We start from the raw sequence: 23,134 nt of genomic DNA on the forward strand, positions 1-23,134 counted from the left end.
TTTGATCGAGAGTACTAGGTCATCGGTAGAGGGCACCGACCCTCGAATATGACCGCATTGCGGTGCTTCCAAATGGCCTAGGCGGTCAGCGCCACAATGGAGTTGAGGCCCTTCCGTAGATAGCTCGGAGATTCTTCGATGGCCATGGACCACCACGCGAAGAAGATAGTCGCGCTGTCCATCGGTGGTGTAGTGAGCCGGCACCATGATAGAATTTCATGCCAGGTGATCCTAGAGAAAATACATCCATAGAGTAGATGGCCAATGGACTCAGTCTCCTGCGAGCATAGGATGCAAGCCGTGTCCTGAGTAAAGCTGTGGCGTGCCCGGCGCTCCGCCGTCCAGCACCTGCCGAGGGATGCAAGCCAGAGGAAGATCTTGTTGTTCATCGGCGCCCAATTCTTCCATAGGAGACGCCAACATGGGGATAATGTGGAACCGTGAAAGAGAGCCCTATAGCACGAGCTAGCCGAGTAGACACTATAGGATCGAAAGTATGTCTAGAGGGGGCGTGATTAGACTACTTGACCAAATAAAAATCTAGCCTTTTCCCAATTTTAAGTCTTGGCAGATTTTAGCAACTTAACACAAGCCAAGCAATCAACCTACACATGCAAATCTAAGAATATAGCAGCGGAATCATTGCATATGAAGGTAAATGGAGGAGTTTGGAGGGGAAAACGCAATGTAGACACGGAGATTTTTGGTGTGGTTCCAATAGGTGGTGCTACCGTACATCCACGTTGATGGAGACTTCAACCCACGAATGGTAATGGTTGCGTGAGTACACGGAGGGCTCCACCCACGAAGGGTCCACGAAGAAGCAACCTTGTCTATCCCACCATGGCCATCGCCCACGAAGGACTTGCCTCACTTGGGTAGATCTTCACGAAGTAGGCGATCTCCTTGCCCTTACAAACTCGTTGGTTCAACTCCACAATCTTGACGGAGGCTCCCAAGTGACACCTAACCAATCTAGGAGACACCACTCTCCAAAAGGTAATAGATGGTGTGTTGATGATGAAATCCTTGCTCTTGTGCTTCAAATGATAGTCTCCCCAACACTCAACTCTCTCACACAGATTTGGATTTGGTGGAAAGATGATTTGAGTGGAAAGCAACTTGGGGAAGTCTAGAGATCAAGATTCTTGTGGTTGGATTGGAATATCTTGGTCTCAACACATGAGTAGGTGGTTCTCTCTCAGAAAATGAATGGTAGAAGTGTAGGCACGTTCTGATGGCTCTCTCCCTGAATGGAGGATGGGTGGAGGGGTATATATAGCCTCCACAAAAAATCTAACCGTTACACACAATTTACCAAAGTCGGTGGGACCGAATCATGAAACTCGGTCTGACCGATTAAGTTCAAAAGGTGAACGTTAGGATTTTTGGTGGGACCGACATGTCAACTCGGTGGGACCGATTTCATTAGGGTTAGGGCATAACATAATCTCGGTGAGACCGATCACATAAACTCGGTGAGACCGATTTCTGTAATAGGAAAACAGAGAGTTGGTCAGGCAAACTCGGTGGGACCGATCGCTCATTTCGGTGAGACCGAAACGTTACGAAAAGGAAACATAGAGTTTGCATTGCAAACTCGATGGGACCGATCGCTCATCTTGGTTAGACCGAAACATTACGAAGGGAAACGGAGAGTTTACAATCCCATCTCAGTAAGACCAAGATCCCTATCGATGAGACCGTACTGATTAGTGTCTCTGGCTATGGCTATGTCAAATGAACTTGGTGGCGCCGGATAGATCAAATCGCTGGGGACGAGTTTGACTTTTGGTTTGGGACAAATGTGGGTATGAGAAAGTGTTTGAGGGATTTTGGAGCATATCACTAAGCATTTTGAGCAAGCAAGTCATTAAGCAACACCTCATCCCCTTTTAATAGTATTGGCTTTTCCTATGGACTCAATGTGATCTTAGATCACTAAAATGAAAATGTAGAGTCTTGAGTTTTTTGCCAACATGTGTCCTTAGCATTTTGAGGGGTCCACATTCCTAGTCCATGCCACGCCAATCATTGAACTTCCTGAAATGATCATCTTGAAAGAGCATTAGTTCAGTTAGTTATATGTTGTTAGGAATTACCAAAACCACCCCTGGATAGTTGCACTTTCAATCTCCCCCTTTTTGGTAATTGATGACAACATATAGATCAAAGCTTCGACAAATGATAATAAAATTGAAATACATCATCACTTTGAGAAGTATGTGATAAGCAAGAGCTACCCCTTAATTTGTGCATTATTTAAAATTTGCTTTTGAATGCAAATGCACAATCGATTAGAATCATGGGTTACTCTTCCATGTCACGTACATCTTGGTGGAGCGTTAAAATGATAGAAAGTAAAAAATGCACTCATCACCAAGACAAAGTGAATGATCATATATGAGAAATAAATGATAGCATCATTCAAGCACAAGCATTAAGGTATGATATGATCAAACACATGATCAAACAAGTATCTGACACACACATAAAGTATCATCCAAGCAAGCACACAAATAAGTATCAACCAAGATAGCAAAAGAGATAGCAAAAAGAAGCAAGCTCTCTCTCTCGAAGCCTATGATCTATAAACTTTCTCCCCCTTTGGCAACAAGTTACCAAAAAGCTCGAAAATGCATAGTGCTATGCATCTCTCTAGGCTTGATCTTTGGGAGGAGGCATTGAGAGGACTCCTAGGACGAATGCATCGGTTGAAGTTGTTGGAGCTGGTGGAGCAGCAACTGGAGGTGCTACTGATGATGTGGCTGCAGGGGCTGATGTAGTAGCTCTTGTGTCAGTCACTGGCACTGCAGTAGATCTCTGACCCCTTGGCACTCTCTAAAAGGAATCTGTGGTAGCCTGCCCTTTCCTCTCCTCAGCTTCTTCCTGGAGCTGCTCAACAGCTGTCTGCATCCCTGTCACCTTCAAGTCAAGATCATAGAACTTTGTTTCAATGATCCTCTCCAGGCTTTCTTGGTTCTAAGTCAGGGTGGCCAATCCTTTCTTGATCCTCAAGGTTGCTTGAATAAGATATCCAAGTTGGTCTTGCTTAGACTTGAGAAACACTTGAGAAGCCTCTTCAGCACTTGGCATCTTGGCTGCTTTCTCCCTCTTCTCTTGAGCCTGTACAGAAGTAGGATCTTCAGCATCCATGACAACTGTGTTATCCTCAAAATCAGGCCTCAAGGGAAGATGTTCCTTCTCCAATAAGTATGTGCATGTGCCCATCTTGGAGTTGATGAGCATCTGGATGTGTGGAGCATACCCACATGATCTCTTATGATCTGCAGCCGTCCTCTTGATTGTCTCAACAATCAGACTCATTACTTTGAACTTTTGGGGCACATCAAACAACTGCAGCAAGTTTATGGAATGGTATCTGATCATCCTATGATCGCCTGACTTGGGCAAAAAGGTACGCCTCAAGATAGTGTTGATGGTGGTCAGACCATACAACAGATAGTATACCGAGCCCATCTTGTCAGTTTCCAAGGCTTTGTCAGGAATCTCCTTATACATGTTAGCCATGGAGTTGTGATCCTTCTTCTTATTGGCATAGACATCTATGTCATCCTCATGCTCTGCAGGGGCATTGATCAGTTTGGCCCATTCAGCAACTGTTGATTGGTACCTAGTACCTTCAGACATCCAGACAATTCTACCATCAGGATAGAAATGTGTTGTGGAGTAGAATTGCATAATGAGTTCATCATTCCACTTGGTGAGTTTCTGACCCACAAAAGCATCTACTCCACACAGCCTGAAGCTCTCATGCACTCCTGGGAAGTGGTCTTCATTGTTGTCAATATACTTCCAGTCCCCACTTCATATCACAGACAATAGGCTTCTTATCTAGCAGAATAGTCTCATGGAAGTCCTGCTGCTCCTTGGGTGAAACCTATAATCCACAGCATTCCTTCTCCTCACAGCATATGGATCTGACTCTCTCCATTATCTGGGACCTGCATCTTTTCTAATTTTCATATTTTCTGCCACTAGATGGTTGTCATCATGGTTAGGGATCTTGGGCTTTAGCTTCCTAAGCACTTGGGCTTCAGCATCTTCTTCTTCTTCTTCAATCTCAGTCTCAGGCACTGGGGCCTTGTTCTTCTCAGCAGTTGGTATATTCCTTGTGCTCCTATTTAGTGCAGTCTTGGGAGCTGGAGCAGAAGCTTTGGGGGATGTCTTGGGCTTAGAAGGGGCAGCCCCAGACTTGATGGGATCCCCCATCAGCTTTTGAGCTTTAGGTGCTGTTGCAGCATCCTCTTCCTCTTCCTATTATCCTCAGTTGGATCTCTCATCATAGAGGATCTCCCAATGAATCTGGCCATGGTATTCTTGACCCTTTCTTTCCTCTTCTTGCCTTCACCAGCCTCTTTTGGTTCAAGAGTAAACTCAATTGTTTCCTGTGTTGAGGCTCTGGCTTTAGACATGGGCACTCTTTTTGCAGGAGCCTTCTTATGCATACCAGGCGTTGTAGATGCAGCTGTGCCAAACTCTTTCTTGACAACCTTCTTCTTGGAGCTGACCTCCTTCTCGGCAGCTACATAGTCTTCATCTTCAGACTCTGAATTTCTCTTCCTTCTCTGCCTAGTAGCAGCCTTAGGCAGGTTGCTAGGAGTACTTCTGCTGCCTTCATCATAACTGCCAGAGGGACTAGTGCCCTCACTCAGATTCACTTGCTCTTCTGACCTATTCTGGCTATCACTCTGATTAGACATTCTGGCACTGCAAACTGACAGCTGACCCTTTGAATAGTTGTAGATGAGATAGAGTGGATGAGCATCACAAAGTGCAGAGATTTTGCAAAACAGATGAGTCAAAAACTTAGTTTTAGTTTTCCACAAAAAGCATTTCGGAGCTACCGATTTGTTAAACTCGGTGACACTGAAACAACTTTTGGAGTCTAAACTAGTGAAATCGGTCAGACCGAGACATAGTTCGGTGACTCCGAGATTGCTAGGGTTTCACTGAGAGTTGAACTCGGTCACACCGATTTGCATGTTTCGGTCAGACCAAAAGTTACAAGTGCAATGGCCTAAGCCAAATCGGTGAGACCGATTTCCACAACTCGGTCGGTCTGAGATGAGTTCGACGGAAACCTAACCCTAAATTTTCGAATCAAATCTAATCTAAAGGAGGTTTTCGCTGGACAGGATGATCTCATACCTGGTAAGAAACATGGCATTTGCTTTGTGCTAAGAATCGGAGGAAGGAATTGCACAAAGATTCGAACTCATACCCTAGTTCGGTTACGAGCTTGCTACGGCGGCAACGGCGGTGTAGAATTCGGCTGACGGCGACGGAGACCAGCGGCGGGAGGTCGCTGGTGACGAGAGGGCGATCTGGAGACCCGAGACGGTAGAGCAGGACACGCACGGGCGAAAGGGTTTTAGAGAAATTTCCAAAATTTGACCTGTCGGTATATATATCCTGACCCTATCGGTGTGACCGAGTGGAACAACTCGGTGGCACCAAGATGCAGAATCGCAAGCGGTTACTACAACTCGATGTGACCGATAGGTTCTAATCGGTTGCACCGAGATTGAAAACCTAGATCAACTCAGTGAACTCGGTCAGACCAAAAAGGATGAATTGGTCAGACCGAAATGCATAGAGAGGTTTTGGAAGTTTAAGTCTATGACGAATTGGTGACTCCAAGTGCTCCTCACACAGAGGGTTCGAATCCGACTTGATCAAACTTTGTGATGTAGCATGAATAGAGTTTGAGATGAAAAAAGCATAGGTAGCTAGAGGAAGTTCTTAGGCATTCTTGTCCATCCATTTGGCAAAAGAAAAAGAGCCAAACAATCAAAGCAACAAATGGATGTCCTCGAATGAGAAAAGTATACAATCAACATGCTCACACAATAAAACGGCAAATCAAATATGTGACAAAGCATGCACAAACATTCTAGCATCTATCAAGCAATTGGCGATGACTAGGTCATCTATATATGAGTATATTGACTTCGGAGTCAAATGAGAACATTTGATCATAGGTCATACTCATCGTTTAAGCACGAGTGGGGCTACCACTTTTACATAAAGCATTGTTGTGTTCACACCATTAGAGTTGCTTAGCTCAATACATAGAGTAAAGTTCCCCCTAGATGTGATATCCCCCCTAAGAGGGATGAACTAACCTTGGGTTTTGTCGGTGATGACTTCATGTAGATGTTGAAGATGTGGATGCTCAATGTTGATGTAGATCATTTGGAGCAATCCATTGGAGTGAGTTGCACTTTCAATAACTACATGGGTTAGTCCCACAAGAAACAAACAAGGATATCCATAAACATAGAGTGAAGTTCACACAAGATGATGTCCATGGAAGCGTTAGGTTACCTTGTCCCTTGTCTTACCAACAAGAGGGTTTGTGACTCCTTGAACTAGTGCAAGATGTGGAAGTTGTTTGCACTTGTTCTCGCCAAAATGATATGAGTGAAGTATTTTGGCAGAGTCACCCTCAAGAACTCTCTAGTTCTTCTTCTTCGGGATCCACATCAACTTGATGGGAATCCTTGGAGTTGTAGTCGTACTCGATGAAGTAGAACTTGATGTAGTCTTGGGAACCCACTTGACCAAGGCCTTGGGAGCTTCTTCAAATGCATGTATCTCCTCTTGAAGCTTGTCCTTACCTTTTTGCTTGTGGTCTTGTGGTGGAAGATCATCTTGATCTTGTGTCCCCTTGAAAGAAGTAGGATCATACTTCTCTTGTTGAGGAACAAGCTTCGTCTTGGGGTATTGATCTTCTTCCCATTCAACTCCATTGGCATTGAACTTTCGTTCAAAACCAACACCTTGATTCTTCCAGTGCCTTCCTTGCTTGCGTACAATTTCCTCAAATTGCTTACTTCCGGCAAGGCTCTTGTAAACACCTTTCTCTATAATTCCCTTCAATAAGCTATTTTCTTGCTCAAGTGTAACTTGGCTAAGAGAATCATTAGTGGAATCAAGAGAACTACTAGAAGCAACAATATTGGATTTAACATGATCATTGTTACTACTAGAAGAAGAATCTTTCTTACTCTTGTTGCTAGATTTTACTTGTGGCATGTAAGTAGACAAGAGTAAATGCTTGGCAATGTAAGCAGAACTTTTCTTATGAAGATCATCATTGATTTCTTTTAAGAACCCATGCTCTTGCTCGAGGATGAGCTTTTCAAAGCGTAGCTTCTCATGAGTCTTCAAATGCTCTCGATGATCTTCCAAGGTAGTTTCATGAGCTAACTTAAGAGTGTTTAGTTCTTTAGTTAGACGCTCAATCTCCTTCTTATCATTGTCATTCGTTTTATCTTGATTAGCATGATTAATAGCAAGTTCATCATAGTTTTCATCACTAGAGTTGCCAACAAGTAAATCATCATCACCTAGCAAATCATCTTCATCACTATTGAAATCAACATACTCGGGGTGTGATACCTTTGGGCCTTTAGCCATGAAGCATCTTCCAATTCCTTCATTTGGTGAGTCAAATATGTCATAGGAGTTGGTCGACACAAGTGCTAACCGGCAACACCTTCATCTTAAGTATATTCGGAGTCGGAGTGATAAATTTTCTCAGAGTGATGGTCTGAGTCGAAGCCGGATACCCATTCACCAACGTGAGCTTGATGTCTTCGTTTTGTGTAGCTCCTTGATGACTTGTCCTTCCTTTCCGAATCCTTGCTTCTGCGAGAGGTTCTTCGTTCATAATGATCATCTCTACTCCTTCTCTCTCTTGGAGGTGATTCTTCTCTTCTACTTCTCCTTTTAGGTGAGTATTCTCTTCTTTTGTAGGGAGCCGTACACTCATTTGAGTAGTGTCCGGGTCTTCCACAATTGTAGCAATTACGCTCACGACTAGAAGATCTTTTGTCATTGTAGGACCTTGACTTGGAACTTCTTTCGTTGCTTCTACTCTTGTAGAACTTGTTGAAATTCTTCACCATTAGGCTCAATTCCTCATTGAAGGCTTGTTTCTCACTTGATGATGTAGGAGCATCACATGAGGCTTTGTAAGCACCACTAGACTTATTGTGAAGCTCGTCTTTATCCTTGAGTGACATCTCATGAGCAACAATTCTTCCAATGACTTCCGTTGACTTGAGATCTTTGTAATTGCATTTGGATCAATGTGCACACGGTATCATATTTTCCATCCAAGGCTCTTAGGATCTTCTTGATGATGAATCTGTCGGTCATCTCTTCACTTCCTAAGCCCGCAATCTCATTTGTGATGAGAGCAAGCCTAGAGTACATTTCAGCGACACCTTCACCATCCTTCATTTTGAACTTGTCAAGCTGACTTTGAAGCACATCCAATTTGGATTCCTTGATGGAGTCGGTACCTTCGTGCATATCAATCAAAGTATCCCAAATTTCCTTTGCATTCTCAAGACGACTGATTTTGTTGAATTCTTCGAGGAACAATCCGTTGAAGAGCATATCACAAGCTTGAGCATTGTATTGTAGCATCTTCAACTCTTCCCGCGGTAGCTTCACGATTCGATTCTCTCCCATCAAACAATTCACCTTGCAAGCCAATACACACAATAGCCCAAATGGCGCGTCATGTCCAAGAATATGCATTTTCATCTTATGCTTCCAACTAGCAAAATTAGTACCATCAAAGTAAGGACCTCTACAGTGGTAATTTCCCTCGCTAGACGCCATACTCTCCCAGGTTGTGAAACCAAGGCTATGATCACCAAAGCTATGGAAATCAAGGAAATGGAGACCAAATCTCTGATACCACTTGTAGGATCAAAAGTATGTCTAGAGGGGGGTGATTAGACTACTTGACCAAATAAAAATCTAGTCTTTTCCCAATTTTAAGTCTTGGCAGATTTTAGCAACTTAACACAAGTCAAGCAATCAACCTACACATGCAAATCTAAGAGTATAGCAGCGGAATGTAAATCATTGCATATGAAGGTAAAAGGAGGAGTTTGGAGGGAGCAAACGCAATGTAGGCACGGAGATTTTTCGCGTGGTTCCGATAGGTGGTGCTATTGTACACCCACGTTGATGGAGACTTCAACCCACGAAGGGTGACGGTTGCGCGAGTCCACGGAGGGCTCCACCCACGAACGGTCCATGAAGAAGCAACCTTGTATATCCCACCATGGCCATCGCCCACGAAGGACTTGCCTCAATTGGGTAGATCTTCACGAAGTAGGCGATCTCCTTGCCCTTACAAACTCCTTGGTTCAACTCCACAATCTTGACGGAGGCTCCCAAGTGACACCTAACCAATCTAGGAGACACCACTCTCCAAAAGGTAATAGATGGTGTGTTGATGATGAACTCCTTGCTCTTGTTCTTCAAATGATAGTCTCCCCAACACTCAACTCTCTCACACAGATTTGGATTTGGTGCAAAGATGATTTGAGTGGAAAGCAACTTGGGGAAGGCTAGAGATCAAGATTCTTGTGGTTGGATTGGAATATCTTGGTCTCAACACATGAGTAGGTGGTTCTATCTTAGAAAATGAATGGTAGAAGTGTAGGCACGTTCTGATGGCTCTCTCCCCGAATGGAGGGCGGGTGGAGGGGTATATATAGCCTCCACAGAAAATCTAACCGTTACACACAATTTACCAAACTCGGTGGGACCGAATCATGAAACTCGGTCTAACCGATTTAGTTCAAAATGTGAACGTTAGGATTTTCGGTGGGACCGACATGTCAACTCGGTGGGACCGACTTCATTAGGGTTAGGGCATAACGTAATGTTGGTCAGACCGATCACATAAACTAGGTGAGACCGATTTCTGTAATAGGCAAACAGAGAGTTGGTCAGGCAAATTCGGTGGGACCGATCGCTCATTTCGGTGAGACCGAAACGTTACGAAAAGGAAACACAGAGTTTGCATTGCGAACTCGGTTAGACCAAAACGTTATGAAGGGAAATAGAGAGTTTGCAATCCCATCTTGGTGAGGCCGAGATCCCTATCGGTGAGACCAAACTGATTAGGGTTTCTGGCTATGGCTATGTCAAATGAACTCGGTGGCGCCGGATAGATCAAATCGGTGGGGCCGAGTTTGACTTTTGGTTTGGGACATATGTGGATATGATAAAGTGGTTGAGGGGTTTTGGAGCATATCACTAAGCATTTTGAGCAATCAAGCCATTAAGGAACACCTCATCTCCTTTTTTTGACCATGAAGACTGAAGGGCTTACACCCCACAACATTTTATTAATAAAGAGAAGAGCACAAATACAAAGATCCTCAATGTGAGGAGAAGAAAATAAAGAAAGTAAACTAAAGAAAACTATACAAAAGGGAGAGGGCGGGGCTATACCTAAAAAAGAGTACAAAACTAAAAATACAAGAGTCCTCCTCAAGGAGGTAGGAAATCAATCCATCTAAGCAGGGCATCACTATATCTTTTTTTGATCCGGTGGGAGAGGAGTGTAACATCATGTATGAAACCATTTCTCCATGCCCTAAAAGAAGGCCTGATATGCCTGAATGCCCTGTCATTCCTGACTTTCCAAACATTCCACCAAGCAAGAAAGACCACTTCTGCAAAGAAAGGTTTATTGAAATCCTTTCTCGCATGCATAGCAATTTCAACCATGTCATTAGAATCCTTCCAAACAATCTGCAAATAGTTCCACACACATACAATTGCATTGGAAAAAGAGGTGGTTTCTGTCCTCCAGTGTCCCAGTTGGACAAAGTACACACTCAGGCCCATCATTAATCCTCCAGTGTCTACGTTGGATCATATCTTTGGTGTTAACTCTGTCCATTATGACCAGCCAGGCAAACATTTTGATCGACATGGTACAGCAGCTCTTCCAGACCCACTTCAAAATGGGATTTGCCATAACCGGCTGATACACAAAGTCATGAAACTTTTTAGAAGAATAGTTTGCCTGCTTACCATGCCTCCAAACCCAAGCATCAGGGCAACTGTTGTCCAACTGACAAGATTCCATCAAAGAAGAAAGTTGATGAAACTCTTGGAAAGCTAGTTCAGACAGAGGTAAATAAAACAGCTCTTGAAAATTGTTAGTTTGAAAAAATTTCATGACAGAAAGATTTTTGTGGAGACAAAAGGAATAGAGCTTGGGAAATCTTTCCTGAAGAGGGGTGCAAGTATTTCCAATCTGCCAATGATCTGACCAAAACAGCACAGTGTCTCCTCTGTGAACAGTGACAGAGGTAACAACCCTAAACTTATCCATTATCTTGCAGATATCTCTCCACCAGAAAGAACCACAAAGTGTTGTGTCATGGGGAACTCTTTGGTAATAATAAGAGTCCCAAACCAGGTGCACCCATGGCACATCCTCCCTGTCGTAGAATTTATTGAGATGCTTTAGGATCAGTGCATCATTTTGTAAACCCAGGTTTAGGATTCCCAAACCTCCCTTGGATTTAGGTCTACAAACAAGGGCCCAGGCAGCCAGGGAATGGCCCTTCTCCTGACCATACTTTCTCCATAAACACTGTCTCTAAATTCTTTCCAACTGCTTCAGAATGCCCTGAGGGATTGGCAGGCTGCAAAGGAAGTAGATAGGCAGGGAAGAAATAACTGAGTTAACCATTTGTAGTCTGCTCCCTTGAGGCAAAAACCAAGAGCTAGATGTGAGCCTTCTCTCCATGCAATCTACCGGAGGTAAAAGGTCAATAATTTTAGGCCTAGTAGACCCCACTGGAAACCCCAAATATGTGAAGGCATTGAGCCTAACTGACATCCAAAAAGAGCAGCAAGACAAGTAGCATCTGCATCATTCACATTAATAGGATACATTGGAGATTTATGAAACTTGACTTGTAGACCAGTTGCCTTTGAGAATGAGCAGAGCACTGATTTGAGGGTCTCCAACTGAGACCTTTGAGCATTTATGAAGAGCAATGTGTCATCAGCATACTGAACCACTAGGAAATCAGGGTCATGGGTGAGCAGTGGCAAACTTAAAAATCCCTGATGCAACCTATCATTTATCAATGTCTGCAAAAGATCTGCAGCAATTACAAACAGTAAAGGAGAAATAGGGTCTCCTTGCTTAACCCCACACTTGAATTTAAAATGATTGCCAGGTACACCATTAAGCAGTACTGAAGAAGTTCCAGAAGATAACAACTGCTTGATCCATGTAATCCATGTATTATCAAACCCTTTTGCCAACAGGATTTTTAGAATAGACTCATGCTGAATGGAATCAAGAGCCTTTTCAAAATCCAGCTTTAGAAGGAGAATGGGCTTTTTAGACTGGTTGCATTGATGGATATACTCAAAAGTCCAAGCTAGGCAGTCATGTATTGTTCCAGATTTGATAAAACCATATTGATTTTTATGCACACATTTGGTGATCTCCTCCTGAAATCTGTTTGCAGCCAGCTTTGTGAGGAATTTAAGACCAACACTAGTGAGAGATATTGGTCTAAAATCACCCACAGTCTCAGGATTCTGCTTTTTTGGGATCAATGTAATGAAAGCATCATTGAGATTCTCCAAATGTGCAGATCCAGCATGGAACTCATATACCAGTCTGATGAAATCAGCAGAAATGATGGGCCAACACTTCTTTAGGAAGAGGCCATTGAATCCATCAGGTCCAAGAGCTTTATCAATGGGCATTTCCTTAATTACATGTTCAATTTCTTTGACCTCAAAGGGTTTTGTTAGCACTTCCAGAATATCTCGCTCCAGAGTTATTGGCAAAACTGTACCCATTCTTGCTTTAAAAGTATTTAAGAAAGCCTTGGCCATTTCCTCATGATCTGATGTCACAGAGCCATCAAAGAACAACAAACTAGCAATAGAATTCCTTCTATATCTCTCTGTAGCCATGGCCTAGAAAAACTTGGAATTTTCTTCTCCCACTTTGATATATCTGATGGTACATCTCTTTCTCCAATAAAGATACTGCAGGTGTAAAAGGTGTTCATGGTGGAGTTTTGTAATTCTCCTGAAGTTGGCCTCAGGCCTGGATAGAGGTCTCATGTCCTCAAGATTATCCAACCAAAGAATCACCCAGTTGCAATTTTCAATCAGCTTCTTGAGAGGAGACAAACCTTTCTGCCACTTCTTTAGAGAAAAACCCAAGGCCTTTAGTTTATCCACAATAATAGCTGAAATATGTGACTTGTTGGAGGGCCTCTCCCAAACCTCTTGCACACAATCCATAAAACCTGGTTGATGAATCCAATAGTTCTCAAACCTGAAAATACGAGCCTTTGGTATGGAAATGCTTATAGAAATCAGACAAGGCACATGATCAGACACTGTTTTTGCAAGAGGAGTCACTTGGGACATAGGATAAATGTTGATCCAACTAGCAGAGGTAAAAACCCAGTCAAGTTGCTCTAGAAGAGGCGTGTCTTGCATGTTTGACCAAGTAAATTTCCTGCCCAGAAGACACAGGTGACCTATGATTTCATTGAAAATGAACATGTCATTCACATCGCCACCCGGGAGATTTCTATTATCAAGTGATCTAATGAAATTGAAATCCCCCATTAAAATCCATTTCTGCTCCGGCTCAATCTTTAAATTATAAAGCTAGATAACAAAATCATCTCTCATTTGACCCTGACAAGGACCATAAATATTCACCAGAAACCACTGTTCATTGTTATGCACTGAGGTGAAGTGTATGATAATAGCATATGGTTTTACTTCCACCAAAGTACCCTGAAACGTGTCCGATCGCCATGCAGTTAAAAGACCAACTGAAGCACCCCTCGAGGGAGATTCAACAAATTGATCAAAACCAGAAGGACAGATGCTTTTTATAATGGCACGAGTGCAAATGGAGAGCTTTGTTCCCTGGAGACAAACCACAGCACATTGACTTTCAGTCACCTTTTCTCTGGCAGAACGCTGTCTAGCTTCAGAGTTTAGACCTCTGACATTCCAACAAAGGATTTTCCAACTATGCGTTGTCACACGATTCATTAGCAACCGAAGTAGAATAAACCAAAAGTAGCACAGCATACAATGCCATACATCCCAAAATATAACAGAGTTCACGAACGCAGTCTGCAGCAACCATAACCAGACCCAACGCGATAATAAAAGTATCAAATTTAACTGGCTCGCCAAGCCAAAACAAGCTAGCTAACATAATCATTTAACCCATGGAAGAAGTAGAGTCCTCCTTTGGATCAGCCATAAGCTTGTCCGTCGATAGAAGGGAGGGATCAATCTCTAGCTCTGCTCCGACCACATGCAAGACGTGAATCGGAGTGTGTGGAGGAGCATCATCTTGCTTGTCTTGGCGAGGAGCCTCTGCAGAAGTGGGCTGGGCCTTGTCGTCCATGGTCTTGGAGTGAGGACACTTCTTCGTGGGCTGAAGAGAGAGAGAGCTGCTCAACAACCACATGTTTGAAGCCATCCAGCTTTGCCGCGCTTCTGGTGCAACGCCTGAGTGACGTATCCACGATGGGTGCATGTACCTTCTTCCTTCCTCTCTGCTTTTTCTCCTTGACTATTTTCTCCACAGAAAAAACCACCGATGTGGAGGAGACATCACTAGAGTCAGCAGGAAGGGCTTCTTCAGAAGCAGAGTCAGAAACAACAGGCAGATCATCAAAACAGAGCTCTGGCTACTGGGCGTCTGGCCATCACCGTACGAGCAGGAACAGAGCTAGGCAAAGCAGCAACCAACAAGGACATCTTCTTAGACTCATCAAAAGCAATAGACCAGGAACACTTGGAGTATATGATTGAGATCATTGGCTTGAAGAAAATGGACCTTGGCACTTCTTTGACAGAAAAATCGAACATCAAATTCTGGAAAGACCTCTTCCAAATCATTTCCGGGGGAAGAGGTGGCCCTGCCACGATGCGTGCCATACCAATGAAGATCTCATGGTGCTGAATGACAGGTGGTTGATAGGGCACAATTGCCAATGGGTTCTCCATAGGTTGCTGCACCAGCTGAAGTTCTTGATCAGGCTGCAGAGGTTGATCTTCATGCTGCTGTAAATTAACATCCTGAACATGCTGCTCTACTGAAACTGATCCTTCCGGCTCGTCAATTACAATCGAGATCTGATCCTGTTCTGGAGCTGCGGGCTACGGGGGCTGTTCCCCCTCTGCATCATCGCCCCACAGAGCATTGCCCAAACCTTGGGCCACCTCATTGACAGGCGGAGGAGGATCCACAACAGGGGCATCGTTCCATCCCAGCATTGGGTAGGGAGGCAGCACAAAAGGCAGATTATCAAGAATGAGATTTCCAGGTAGCGGATGAGGATTCCCATCCAAAGGCATTGGGTCCTCATCGTTTGGCATTTGATCTGCAAAGTCCGCTCCCAAAACATAACATGCAGCAGTCCATGAAACTTGAGCGCCACCCCACTCAGCATAATCTCCAAAAACCACATACGCGAAACTAAAGGCGTATCGGGAAAACTTGCTTCAACCAATGTTCTGACAAGGTAAGGATCTTCACTGTCCCAAGAGATAACCTTTCCAAAGGTGCATACAGCTTGAGAGATGAATTCTGGAGTGCGGTAATCTAGGGGAATACCAATGAACATTAACCAGCCTTACGAAAACCATGAGTCCCCTTGAAGTCTTCCCCCTCATCATGTTTCATGAATCTAACAAATCAGTCATTGCCAAGGGGAAAAGGAGCATGATGGATCAAGGTGTATCTGACTGACTGATCTCTAACTTGGAACTGACCAACCCAATGAAACCACGGCTGAGCAGAGCGAACCAAAATTCCTTGATTTTGCATAAACTGAACCACCTCCTCGCGCACCGGACCGAGAGGCCCCTCCGGGGCAGGCATCACTTCAGCCACCATGTAATCCTCATGGCGGCGTGGTGGGCGTGCTGCAGGCATGAAGAAGGTGTGGGGAAGACGATGATCGCCGCTGTCGATGATGTGATGACCAGCTGGCACGAAGCACTGAGGATTGAGCTCGTAGTTTTCCATGGACGACGATGAAGCTTGCTTGGGGTTTTCTTTGGGCAAAGGGGAGGGATTGTGGTTGCGATGCAATGGGGGCGGCGGCGATGGGACTGGACGGTCTATCCCAATAACTCCGTCTCCCTTCCCATGACAAGCAGAGGATTCCATGAATAACGTATTTTGTTGCAGGGAAATTGGCCTCCAAACCAATCCATTGGAGCGCGCGAAATCATTACAGTCTCGCCTAGAGTGACCCGGACGAGAGCAAGCCGCACAGACCTCTCGCATTCCACAAGAAGATGACAGGTGGTCCCTCTGAGAGCAAACAATACATGTAACAATGCGGTCCACCAGTCATCGACCATGGCTTCAAACTGACACGCAGCCTCTTGCGAGGAAGGGATATCCTGGAAACTGGTCATTGGGCTTAGACTAGCAGAGTTGGCAGGCCCAATAGCAGCTTGGCATGGGCCGACAGACTGGTGGGCTTCCATTGGCAATGGGCCAGGATGCAAATTACCAATTTGAATAGGAGCCAATCCCGCCTCCGCGATCCGCGGCGCTGGATCCTCAGCATGCATGGTCGTCCGTTCCACAGAAACCGGATCACACACCGGAGCAAGGATCGTCGGCCGGCTCAACTCCGGCAATGGGGTTACCGTACCAAACACAATAGGTGGTCGAGCCACCGTCCAAAGCAAGTCATGTGGAGGGAACTGCCGAATGACAACACGCTCATGAGCAGGGAGATCATACCCTCCACCCGTGATCGTATCAATGCAATTTTGCGTCGCAGGGTATCTATAACCTTTGCAAGCAGAGTAACGCTCAAAAGTGGCAAAGGAGAGTTTCTGCCTCATAGAGCAAGTTGACTTTAGAGAGGATCTAACAGGAGGTTTATGCATGGCCAAAAGACCTAAAGATGATCGACGCTTTGTTGGACTAACTAGAATCCATTCTGCATCACACTCTTTCCTCCAGATCTTGAGCTCTCGAATCCAATTTGGCCCCCCATTACCCCATAGATGAAAGTAGCATTTGAACAGATCACAAGCAAAAGAACGAAGATCCATAATAATGAAACCAACTTTCTTGCAAGAAACTTGGAAAGAATAAACCTTATCCTTGATGTGATCCACATGAAGATCAATTGCCGAGCCCCCAATTGCAGCTTCTAAGGCCGCCACCACAGAATCCTCCGATAAACGGAAGGCATGACGGCTAAAAGAAACAACCAAAATAAATGGCCTTCTTCGCCCCAATGGATGAACCGTGTGACCAGTTGATTTGAAAACCTCATCAGAAAAAACCCTACCCTTGGAGAAATCCAAGCCAAGGGTAGATCCACCAGAAGAACCCATAGAAGATGGGTATTGCCTTGATCCAGAGGAGACGCCGAAAAGGATCACCAGATGAGATCCACAGATTAGTGGATGAGGAGGGAGATCGCCGGGGAGGAGGTCAGCGCCATGGTGGGAGGTGGGAGCGCCTTAGAGAGTTGGTGGGAGGTGGGAGCGCCGTGGTCACCTCATCCCCTTTTAATAGTATTGGCTTTTCCTATGGACTCAATGTGATCTTGCATCACTAAAATGAAAATGTAGAGTCTTGAGTTTTTTGCCAACATGTGTCCTTAGCATTTTGAGGGGTCCACATTCCTAGTCCCTGCCATGCCAATCACTGAACTTTCTGAAATGATCATCTTGATAGAGCATTAGTTCAATGAGCTATATGTTGTTAGGAATTACCAAAACCACCCAGGGATAGTTGCACTTTCAGACACCATTCGAGGTCCAGCGCCATATGATGCGCTCCGGCTTGAAGGTGAGGGTAGCACCATGCAGCTTGTGCCATAAGCCGACGTACTCGATCACCTCTTGCGGCCCGAGGGTGCCATGAATGTCGCCAATCCAGGTACGCAACGTGAGGCCCTCGCACACCGTCGTGCGGCGGCGCCGGCAACGTGGCACGAACCGGAAGAGGGAGGGGGCGAGCTCGGCGACCGATGGGCCTTCGAGCCAGTGGTTGGTCCAGAAGAAACAGGTCGTTCCATCACCTAGCTGCCAGGCAGTGGAGGCACGGAAGAACTGGGCAGTGACATCATCACTAGGGAGCTGTAGGTGGTGCCATGGGCGGGAGGGGTAAGTGGCCTTAAGCCAAAGCTAAAGGCAACGGAGTTAGATTTCGGTGCGGTGCAGGTCACGCACACCAAGGCCGCCAAGCTCGAGGGGGCGGCAGACGCGTGGTCAACTAACCAAGCAGCTGCCCGTCTTGGCGTCCTTTCTGCCATGCCAAAGGAAGTCGCGGATAACACGCGTGATCTTCCTGAGAATCGTCGGGGTGATGGCAATGGCCATGAGTATATGCATGGCATGGCGGAGAGCACGTGCCGTACCAGGGCCAGCCGCTCGCCGCGGGGTAGGAGTGTCGCCTTCCAAGTTGCAAGATTCTGCACGAGTTTATCCACCAGAGGGAGCAAGGCAGAGGCGAGCGTTTTGCGAATGGATAGGGGAGGCCCAGGTAGACGATGGGAAACGAGGTGATCGCACAAGCCAGCGTGGAGGCCACGACCGTGGTTGCCTCGTCATCACACAGGATCGGTGTGGCAGAGCACTTCATGAAGTTGGTGTGGAGCCCGGAGGCCTCCAAAGATCCGGAGCAGCTCCCGAGTGGTGGCGAGCTCGCTAGTGGTCAGATGGCAGAATATCATGACGTCGTCGGCAAAGAGCGAGATGCTTGGGGCCGCGTGTCGAGCGGTAAGTTGATGCAGCATGCCAGCACTGAGCGCGTGCTGCAGCAGGGAGTTGAGAGTGTCGATCACAATGGCGAAGAGGAGGGGGAGACAGGATCACCCTGTCGAAGGCCACACGCGTGATCAACCGGCGGGCCAAGGTTCCCATTGATGAGGACTCGCGTGGACGCCGTGGAGACGAGGATGCAAATCCACTCACACCAGCGTCGCCCAAAGTCGAGGTGACGGAGGGCATGGAGGAGGAAGGGCCAAGAGACTGTGTCGAACGCCTTGGCAATGTCCAGCTTGAGCATGATTCTGGGGCCTTGAGGTTGTGCAATAAGCGCGTCGTTTGCTGGACTGGAAGAAAGTTGTCGTGCACGCTGCGCCCGGCGATGAAAGCACTTTGGTTGACGGAGACGATCTGTCCCATCCGAGGCGCCAAGCGGAGAGAGATGACTTTTGCGAAGAGCTTGGCCACGAGAGTCTATAGTGGGAGAGTGTAGACGCGTCCGGCTTCTTGGGAAGCAGGGTGAGCAGGGCTTCATTGAGCTTGTGGAATCCTCGGCCAGTCATGCCATACCGCCGACGAATAACCCTTGCGGTTGCAGAGCCGGCCGCCGATTTGGAGCATCATGAGCATGCGTTAAGATGATGATGCGTCGGTGTGTTTGAGGCTGCAGAGGAGAGAAGCGAGAGGAAGTGAGAGAAGAAACTTGCAGCAGTAGCGGTGCGATGGTGGCTTCCTTGCAGCAACAGGGTGCGGCGAGTGGCGGCTCCAATAGTTGTCGGCCAGCCTGCAAGGGAGAGGCGAGAGAAAAACAACGGGATATGAGAGAAGCAGAGGTAGGAGACAAAGAAGTGAAGAGAACGAGTGGCTCTCCGTGACCGGTTGAAGATAAGGGAGAAAGTGATTCTAAGAAAGAAGACAAGGAAGGGTGTGATAGATGGTGCATGGCCTAATGGACGCATGGCGCTTGAGCCACGTGGTTGATTTCTTCAGAAATCAGTCGGATGTTTTTAACACTTTTCTACTCTCCATTTCAAAATAGATGACTCAATTTTATATTAACTTTATACTTAAAATTAAGTTAGTACAAAGTTGAGTCGAGTCTATTTTAACACGAAGGGAGCATATTATTACCCATGCTCTAAGTGAAAAGCAAAAGCGGTGGTGGCTCTGTACTGGAGGCGTGGCGCGCATTGGAGGAGGTTTACACCGCGCTGTAATCAGCCGGATGTTTTTAAACATTTAGAAAACAAATTCCACCAAGCTGAACAAGGCGAACACTAAAGGTTAAATAACATCTAGCATGGAAATCTTGAGATCATCCAGGAAGTCAACAAATGCTGCCGCTGAGGACCCACCGGTCTCCAGCGCATCGGCTGCAATCACTTTCGCTATCGCCATCCTCTCCCTGATCTGCTTCCCATGCTCGGACTCCATGACCAGCCTCACTTTCGCCTCTACCTCCCTAGATTTCACGGTCGCCTCGTCGTAGCCGTCCATGGCCACCCCAAGCTTCATGTCCTCCACCACCAACACCTTGTTCATCCCCTGCTCCGCGTACATGGGCCAGCACAGCATCGGCACCCCGGCGACAACAGCCTCAAGCGTCGAGTTCCATCCGCAGTGCGTCACGAACGCGCCGGTCGCCGGGTGCCGGAGCACCTCCACTTGCGGCGCCCAGGAAGAAACCACCATCCCGCGTCCCCTCGTCCTGTCCAAGAATCCCTCCGGCAGCAGCGGCTCCACCGCCGCCTCGGCCCGTCCCTCGAACCGCTTCGTTGCGTCGGCGTCCGGCGCAACGGGTGCTCGCACGGCCCATAAGAAGGCGTGCCCGCTCTTCTCCAGTCCCACGGCGATCTCCTTTAACTGCTCTGCGGGCACCGAGCTCGCGCTCCCGAAGCAGAGGAATACCACGCTCCGCGCTGGCTGCTTGTCTAGCCATCTCAGGCATTCGTGCTTCACGGTGCTTCCCCGCTCCTCGCCGACCAATGGACCGACGCAGAACAGTTTCGGTACTGACTCGCCGGGACGGGGAGTCCCGTCTTTTATCGCCTTGACGGCGCGGGGCTCCAGCCACTTGAACGTGTTCGACAGAATGCCCTTAGATCTTGGCACCTGCTCCATAAGGCTAAGGATTGTCTTGTACTGGCTGTCGCCGCGGTCGAGCAGCACTTCCGGCAAGTCGGACGCCGGAATTGGGTGGACTCCGGGGAAGTGCAGCAGGGAGCGCCCCATGTCCCGGAAGGAGACAGTGGAGCGCATGACGTTGATGTGCAGGTAGGCAGCAAGGACCGACGCAGCGGAGGTGAAGAAAAGGTAGGCCGGGACGCCGAGCTCTGCGGCGGCATCAAACCCGTAGGCGCAGAAGAAGTCGGTGACTAGAGCCTTGACGGACGGGAGGGACCTCAGGAAGGCGAGGAGGGCGGAGTTGGTGGCGCGGAGGTCAGCGACAAGGGCGATGAATGGATCGGCATCGGGGTCAGCCGTCTGGGCGGAACGGGTCGCTGACGGCGGTAGTAGGTGGAAGGAGACGGAAGGATAGGATGCGGCGAGGCCGGCAATGGTCTCAGAGGACTTGCCTGTAGACGGGACGTCGGCGACGGCGACGGTGACAGGAACGCCATGTGCGGTGAGATGGTGGGCGAACTGTGTCATGGGATGGAGGTGGCCCCTGACCATCCATGTGTAAAGCACGACGGTGCTCTGCATATTTGCTTCTGTGTTTCAGTGGCAGTGTTCTGAACTCTGAAGGAGAGAAGCTGGCAATCGATCGGGTGTGTTATATATACGGGCGATGTTTCGTAGCCGCCTGCGACTACCAGCATATTTGAGTCTGCGGTCATGGTAGATTGATACGTTGTTTGATTTAGTTTGGTTTCGCATGCAACCAGTAATGCTGGCAATGGTTTCAGCTGTAAAGTTAGCATATTTATATTTACTTATTTTAAAAAAGTAAAGGAGTCTGCGGTCGTGATGGTAGATTGATATGTTTTTGGTTAACTATTAATGTCGGCAATGGTTTTAGAGGACTTGCCTGAAGGAGACTTGAGAGTTTCGCCTCCACAGTTTTATTTCTTTGATTTTTAATCGCCGCGCGATCCCATCCCATTGGTTTATTTTCTCTCTCATTAAAGAACCAAATCCCATCAAAGGGAAAGATCTTATTTCGTGCTTACTTTGTAAGGTGGTAATTCAATTCAATCAAGTAAATAATAGGTAATTAAAAATTCAGAAATCACAGCATATATATGAGATGACCTACCCAAAAAACATAAATAAGACTTTTTTTATAACATTTCAAAACAAAATAAGATACTTCTCAATGTGCTGCCATTTATTGATATCGCTATCTCTACTATTAAATGACAATCACAACTTTTCTAATACAACAAAAACAACATATCTTTTTTCTTATCTTACCAAATAATATACACATTTTCTCATCCTACCAAACCACATGTATATATCTCTACTCCTAAAGGGGGAGTTGGTAGCCTGGTATAGTATATTTTTGTTTCACCTCTCACTTCCCCATCCCATTGGTTTTTTCTCTTTCACATTAAAAAACCAAATCTCATTATGGAGATCTTGTATCGTGCTTGTTTAGGCAGGTGCTAATTCAATTCAATCACATAAATAATAAGTGATTAAGAATTTAAAAATCACACCATATATGTAAGATCACCTTCCTAAAAGACACACATAGATTTTTCTCAATAATCTACCAAAACAAAATCAGGTATTCCTTCATAACAAATCGCTAATCCCGCGTGCTATGCCATTTATTATTATCATTATCTCTATTATTAATTGACAATCACAAATTTTCTAATACAATAAAAATAATATATACCTTTTTTTCTTATGGGCGTACACATCCGTGCGCCCCTGCGGAGGGACGCCGTGCGCGACACCATGGAAGACGTTGTGGCCGAGCCTAACGCCGATGCGATGCTCGAGAATGCCATGATGTGGATCACGACGTCGAGGACGGCCATGGCGGAAGGCGGGTCCTCGGACCGCCACATACAGATGTTTGTAGACGCAGTCACATTATATTTATTTTTTGTCATACAGAGAGCCAGACAGTCTACATTCTCAAATCAAGTATGTTCATACAAATAAGAAATTAGTTAAGAAAATATGTCCTACAATACTCGATAGTCGTGATCTTCGTTCATAGCAACCATTCATGCATTTTTTTAATCAAGCACTAAATCAATTTGTAAATCAAATCATTAATGCAATTAATTACCTAGAAATTTAATTAGGTATGCAATTCATTAGGTCCATTTAAATAAGAAATTCTTCACACCGAATTAATTTGGAAATCGAGTCATTAATATAATTAATTAATCACACAGACAATTATTTATGCCTACAAATTAATTAATTAAGCAAGCAGTTAATCACGCCAAATCATTTTGAAAGCGCTCGTGGGCAAAGATGATTAACAGGCTATTAGCAAAATGGTCAAGCACCGCTTGCCAACATGGACAACGGCATATTTTAGTGAAATTTG

General features: G+C 46.0%; 1 protein-coding gene across 1 annotated transcript; it reads right to left on the reverse strand.

Annotated features, from left to right (window-relative positions):
- Positions 1 to 19,758: 19,758 nt before the first annotated feature.
- On the reverse strand, positions 19,759 to 21,565 carry LOC123074715 (phloretin 2'-O-glucosyltransferase-like). Its single transcript, XM_044497483.1, has one exon. The coding sequence runs from the start codon at positions 21,319 to 21,321 to the stop codon at positions 19,900 to 19,902; it is 1,422 nt and encodes a 473-aa protein (XP_044353418.1). The 5' UTR covers positions 21,322 to 21,565; the 3' UTR covers positions 19,759 to 19,899.
- Positions 21,566 to 23,134: the final 1,569 nt, after the last annotated feature.

This window comes from Triticum aestivum, chromosome 3D (genome assembly GCF_018294505.1).
Source record: "Triticum aestivum cultivar Chinese Spring chromosome 3D, IWGSC CS RefSeq v2.1, whole genome shotgun sequence".
Taxonomy (NCBI): Eukaryota; Viridiplantae; Streptophyta; class Magnoliopsida; order Poales; family Poaceae; genus Triticum; species Triticum aestivum.

Excerpts from the sequence above, each read along its gene's own strand:
- LOC123074715 (XM_044497483.1), bottom strand. The coding sequence starts at position 21,321 with ATGCAGAGCACCGTCGTGCTTTACACATGGATGGTCAGGGGCCACCTC.